Source organism: Lissotriton vulgaris, chromosome 1_1, assembly GCF_964263255.1.
Source record: "Lissotriton vulgaris chromosome 1_1, aLisVul1.2, whole genome shotgun sequence".
Lineage (NCBI taxonomy): Eukaryota > Metazoa > Chordata > Amphibia > Caudata > Salamandridae > Lissotriton > Lissotriton vulgaris.
This window is the reverse complement of record NC_141685.1, coordinates 61,097,458-61,103,989: the sequence shown is the minus strand read 5'-3', so window position 1 is coordinate 61,103,989 and position 6,532 is coordinate 61,097,458. Positions and strand designations below refer to the sequence as shown.

General features: G+C 45.3%; 1 protein-coding gene across 1 annotated transcript; it reads left to right on the top strand.

The window, feature by feature from the left end:
* The first annotated feature begins 638 nt into the window (after nt 1–638).
* LOC147737268 (syncytin-A-like) lies at nt 639–1,646 on the top strand. The gene has a single exon (XM_086934578.1). The coding sequence runs from the start codon at nt 639–641 to the stop codon at nt 1,644–1,646; it is 1,008 nt and encodes a 335-aa protein (XP_086790704.1).
* The last annotated feature ends 4,886 nt before the right edge of the window (nt 1,647–6,532 follow it).

The window sequence follows — 6,532 nt, the reverse complement described above, 5'->3', positions numbered from 1 at the left end:
ATCCGGGTTCTGCTGCTAGGGACGCGGTTGCCACAGTCTTTGGAGTGCAGCTGGAGACGGTTAGGTCAACAGTTCTGTTGACAGAAGCACTCCTTAGCAGAATCAACCTCCCACCGCGGGCAGCAACTTAGAGGATGGAGTTTCCCAAGATGGAGAGACCTGCCAGACCTACGAACTTTAAAACAAGAATATGTGGATTGATGACAAAAAAACGTTTTTTATTATTATGCATTTTCCTGTTATTGAGTGCAATGATGTTTTTAATAGGATATATACTGTTTTCTTTACAAGTAACCTTTGCACCAACTACATCGCCCATACCTCCTCCTACTATTTCTGCACATTCTTTTCAACCCCTTCCTGAACATGAGTCAGTTAGGAGGTTAGAGTTTATTAATAACTCCTTCATCCAGCTCTTGCACCAACACCAACTAGTAATGAACACGACTAACTGCTGGGTGTGTGGTCTTATGCCTCACACAACGGATAAAGGCACCCCTTACCGTGTCCTGCCATTCAGTCACAATGGCTCTGTGTGGGCATACAGGACAATGTTCATTTATCCACGTGAAGTCTACCCCCTACGTTCTATAACAGACAATCCTAAGAATAGTGCTCTAGTTAAGGGTATAGTCGACATGATTAAGGAAGATATTTCCTATGAGACTATCCCTAGAGATGAGACACTAGTATACATAGGATGGAACGTGACCGGATATGGAGCTACTGTGACTGAGAAACAGCAAGCTAAGAGATCTTCCCCGATTTGGATTGTACCCCATCAGGGTCATCTGTGTCTGCAAGGTGCTGGCAAGAATCCCAGAGCTCAGTTAGGGAAGAGTGTCTGTACTGAAACGTATGTTTTTGCATCTCAGACTTCCCCTTCGTTTTTAGCAGCTAAGGGTACTTATTTCATCTGCCATGATAGAGCCTATACATGGTTGCCCCCTGACTTTTCGGGCACGTGTTTTGTTTCGTTCCTGTTGCCTCCCACCTACACGGCCGCGGCAGATTACCATCGGACAAGGACAGTTAGGGGTGTTGTGAGTAAAGACGACACCGCGGAACAGGAGTTTGGGGATTTCGCAAAAGGTTTTCTGCCGTTTTGGGGGCCCATGGTTAACAGCAGAAACATAAGGCAATTAGCAAGGGTGGTTGAATCCACCGTAATTGAAACTGCTGGTGCCCTTAGTAACTTGACTGCTGATCTCCAATCGGACCGTCTTATGACCCTTCAGAACAGGGTCGCATTAGATGTCATACTTGCAGACCGAGGTGGGGTATGTAAACTGATCCAATCGAGTTGCTGTGTATTCATTCCAGATAACGCTCCAACAGTGTACCAGGCCATCTCCAAACTGCATAAAACTTCCGAATCTATTTTTATGGATAAAGGGGATTGGTCTTTTATGGGATGGTTCTGGGAACTGATATCCGGCTGGGGATGGAAAATTCTAATGGTCATTGGGATGGTCTTAGCCATTCTTTTCCTGTTCTGTCTGTGCGTACAGTGCGCTCCTGCAATATGTAGCCTCTGTGCTACATCATGTGTAAGGAAGCCTGTGTCAAAAGACAAACTAAGTACCAGAATGATGTTGCAGCAACATCTCAATGACTTTAGGAATATAGACCTGGACTCAGACTAGCATGAGATTAGGTTAAATTGCCTATGTTAGGGCAAAAGCAGGGTTTGTAGTTCTGAAAATTCTGGACTCGTGCAACAAACTTTGTCGTAGCATGACGATTTTGGTGTCAAAAGACCGATAATGGCTAGTACACTATGCACAAGCATTCTAGTCATAATCGAGTAACGATTTCACCATGAAATCGCCATTTTCGTTTTTGAACCCTTGGGTTCCATTTTACGCTTGGCAGCCATTTTGTGAGTTGCCCTTCACATAGGCTTGTAACCACAGCTGAATTCGATATCAAAGGACACATACACCTTAATTGACTTCTCTGTGACCTGGGCAAGCTGGAACCATTGCCCCAAGCCAAACCTGTTTGGTCAGTTTCTCTCCCAGTGGCCGAACAAGATAGCATCAAAGCACAACAGGCCATAAACTGTTTCCATCGCACACACCCTGCCTAAATCTTGCTCACACCTGTCCCTGCTCTTTTCTCTCCTTTTGCTTTTTTGATGAGGAGGAGCCCGGTTTTATTGAGGGTACACCGATATCTGATGGAAATGTTGGGCCTTGCCGGGTAATTGATCACGAACTGGACACACTAAATGTATACTTGTCATCATGACTCTGCTTTTTCTTTTGTAATGAAAATATGTGAATAGCTCACTGTAAATCCTAGAATGTTTGCACAGTAAATCTAAGAATGCTTGCCTGAAGCTTAAAAATCTGTATAAAAGAAGAAGCCAGGCTTTGTACATTTGAGCAGTCTCCTGAGAACCTACATGCTGTTGTACTTCTAGGACGCTTGTTACTTTGTTGCAGCCAATACATTTGATCCTTGACTTCACCTAGAAGACTCGTGTTTCTGTGGTCTGAATCAGGAAAGTACTCGAGGTCTTTGGGTGTTGCCCCTGACACCGCTGGGTTACCGGATCAGTACCGGTTCTGAAAAACCCAGTACCTCAACCCTTAATGACCACATGTACCTCTTTGATTGAAAAGGGTTCTGCTGGTACAGAGTTCTCTGATCCAGATCTTACAGGAGCGCTTTGTGGGGACTGAGATTCTCGTACGCCACAGTACAGGTTGAGAAAATGGGTGTACCATTGTTGCTCTGTAATGTGGTTTGGGTTAGGATCAGCTCCCCTTCTATTGGCTTTATTAATTAACTCCCAAAATAAGGTTGGGTCTTTCATCTGGGAGGCAGATTTAAGCTCCTGCCAGTGCTGTTCCTCCCAGTCACGCTTCGCTAAAACTGTGGCTCTTGAGTACTCCTTTCTGCCTCCTCTTACTAATGTCAAGTCTTTCTTGCCCAGAGCTACAGTTAAAGCCTTCCTCTTTCCTCTGCATGTGGCCGTATACCAGAGGTTACTCGATTTTACAAGGTTCAGTTTCAGCGTTCTAGGCTCCTTGATAATAACAAACGAGCCCAACCTCTCTATTGTGTTACTATAAAATTAAGTAAGGGGGAAGACCTGAGTTTTTTCATGGGCTACGTTAAACAATTCCAGCTCTACAATCTTCTGCTCTATGTGCTTCCTAATACTGGATAATGTGTCCTCCTGACATGCAACCAGAAGTGCCTAACCTGGATGCAATTTTGTTAGACATGCTCAAAGCAGCCTTGCTGTCAGCATTTGGAACTAAATTGGACCCCATCCTACTCCGACTTTCTGCACTGGAAAGCAACCTGTCTGCACTGATACCTAATTGCAAAGGGACCGTGTCCTTCTCTCCACAAGTATCCCTCTTACAAGGCCTACGATCTCGACCACCATTTCCAGTCCCAGTAGTAGTGGCACAGAAGCAGGAGACAGAGCAGTGTCTATCACGAAGCAGCCTAGTCACATGGTAGGAGATACAACTGCACCTATTGCCCAGGACTGACCCCCAGCACCGTTTAGCCAACCGGAGGGGGGCGGGGGCACCCAGAACCCAGTATCTTTTCAGTCTCAGGGTTTCAAAGTGGGCGGATTGTACAGTTCCGATGATAGGTGGGAAGGGCTGGAAGCCATACCCCCGGGACTAGAATAACTATTATCCTAGTTTGGGCTCTATTCATCTCCTACCAGAGTCCACGACGCTTGTTGTGGTGTGAGTACCATGCCTCAACCCCGGGACCAAGGAAGACTTTTACCAGCTGAACAATAAGGTGGTGCACTGGCTCAATTAAAACATTGCCCCTGTGCTTAGGGTGGAAAACCAAATTCTCATGGTGCGCCAGACACAGAGGGTTGGTAGCGCCAAGAAATCCTGGCTTGGGGACTACAATATCATCAATTTTAACAATCCAGTCATGGTAAACCGAATCTTAAGCACGGTTGCCCAGTCTAACTACAGGTGATGGAACTCAGCAATCTTGACACTCCCGCTGGGATACTTCTACAGACCCAATTATTACCAACTACTGTCCCAGCGCGAGCGGCTCCAAGAGGTGGGCCATAGGGGTCGAGCAGAGGGGATTATAGTGGTAAGCACATCAAATAGGTTTACTCCTATGAGCTCATAGGAAGATTGCGATTGACGATGTGAGGGTCCCTCGGACCCTGTGGCACCCGCATCCCAGGGAAATGTATCGCCCCCGGAACAGGTATCGAGTGTGAATGGAGGGTGTACATTTCTTTCTTGGAATATCGCGGGGCTGAAGAGTAAGATTGGGAACACCGAATGGTTCACCCTTGTTAAGAGTTTTGATGTGATATGCCTCCAGCAAACTTGGGCTGGAGACAATAATTAGCACCTGGATGGCTATAAAACCCTCTTTGTTCCAGCTACCCCATCCAGGTCAGGGAGAGCCAAGAGGGGGCTTATCACCTTTGTTTCTCTAGCTGTCCTTAGCATCACGATGTGTAATCATTTCTCTATTGGCGCCGGGAGACCCCTTGTGGGTAGCTGCGCGCCCTATAAATTCAACTACAAATACAAATACAAATCTCCGCTCCCTGTAGGAAGGAAAATGCTACTTACCAGTGTGCATCTGTTCTTGGCATGTAGAGCTGCAGAGATTCACACTCTGAGCATAGATGGCCATCTGGTGTGGGGCTCGGATGCTTGCACCTTGTTGTTGTCTCGGAAGAAGTCTTTTGTAGTCACAAGATAGGGGACTTCTCCTTTGGACGATGGGCATGGGCATCAACTCCATCCTCAGATTGTTTTTCGCCATGAAGGGAAATGATGAAGTTTGTAAGAAACAGAGATGTCCATGAGAAAGTATCTAAGATAACACTGGAACAGATACAGGTTACGAGGAGGTGGGGGGCGTGTGAATCTCTGCAGCTATACATGCCAAGAACCGATGCATACTGGTAAGTAGCATTTTCCGTTCGAGGCATATGAGTCGCAGAATTCACACTCTGTGCATAGATTGTACAGCTGTGTCTCCCCTAGCAGTGGTTGCCTGTATCTGTTGCAGTGGTTTGAAAAAGTGTTTGCCTGTACATCTACACAATAGTGTTTGGTTTAGGTGTATGTAGTAGAACATGTTGCTGCCTTACAAATGTCTTCTAGGGGAATGTTGCCTAAGAATGCCATGGAAGTCCCTAGTTGGCATGTTGAGTGCGCTCTAGGGGGAATTGTTAACATGCATTTTGCTTTCTGATAGCATATTTGAATGCATTTTACTATCCACCTGGCAATTCCAGCATTGAAAATTGAGTTGCCTTTATGAGGTGGTGAGAAATCCGCAAACAGTTGTTTTGTTTTCCTAAAGGGTTTAGTTCTGTCTATGTAATAAAGTAAAGCTCTTTTGACATCAAGGGTGTGAAGACCTCTTTCCGCTACAGAATCAGGGTTTTGGAAAAATACTGGTAACTCTACTGATTGATTAAGATGGAATGGAGAAATCACCTTTGGAAGAAATGTTCTAAGAACCACTTTGTTGCGATGTATTTGTAAAAATGGTTCTTGTACGGTTAAAGCCGGAATCTCACTTACTCGCCTGAGAGAGGTGATTGGGGCAAGGAAAGCTACTTTCCATGTAAGGAATTGTAATTCACATTTGTGTAAAGGCTCAAACGGGGGACCCATGAGCCTAGTAAGAACAATGTTTAGGTTCCACACTGGAGATGGTGTCAGTCTGGTTGGAATTATTGTTTTAAGGCCTTCCATGAAGGCTTTGATAGCAGGTACCGTAAACAATGACAAATGTTGCCCGTTTTGTAAGTAGGCTGCAAGAGCAGGTAGATGTGATCTGATTGATGAGTATGCAAAATTTCATCTTTGTAGATGTAGTAAATAGCAAATAATGTTCTGAATTGAAGCATCTAATGGGTCAATTTTGTCGTTATTGTAGTAAATGACAAATCTTTTCCATTTAGCTGCATAGCAAGCTCTAGTAGTCAGGCGTTTGGCTTCTTTAATAATATTCATACAGTCCGTGGGAGGTTCAGGTAACCAAACTCTAAGATTTCAGGAGCCAGATTGCTAGATTCAGTTGTGCTGGATCTGGGTGCCTTATCTCTCCATGGTTCTGCGTCAGCAGTTTTGGGGACAGATGTAGTTTTTGGTGTGGAACTATTGAGAGTTCGAGGAGTGTTGTGAACCATGGTTGCCGTGCCCATATGGGAGCAACCAGGATCATCTTGAGAGACGGCTGTTTGAACTTGCGTACTACTAGTGGGATGAATGGGAGCGGCGGAAAAGCGTACGCAAATCTCCCTGACCAGTTCATCCATATTGCATTGCCCTTGGACAGCGGGTTTGGGAACCTGGCAGCGAAGGTGTGGCATTTTGCGTTTGAGTGTGTTGCGAACAGATCTATCTCAGATTGACCCCACATTTGGAAGAAAGGTTGAAGGACTTGTGGATGAAGTTCCCATTTGTGTATTTGTTAAGTCTGACGACTTAACAGATCCGCTATCTGATTGTTTACTCCTGGAAGATGTTCTACCAGGAGATATATGTTT

What these genes read in the sequence shown, in the direction of transcription:
- LOC147737268 (XM_086934578.1), top strand. Translation starts at nt 639, where the DNA reads ATGATTAAGGAAGATATTTCCTATGAGACTATCCCTAGAGATGAGACA.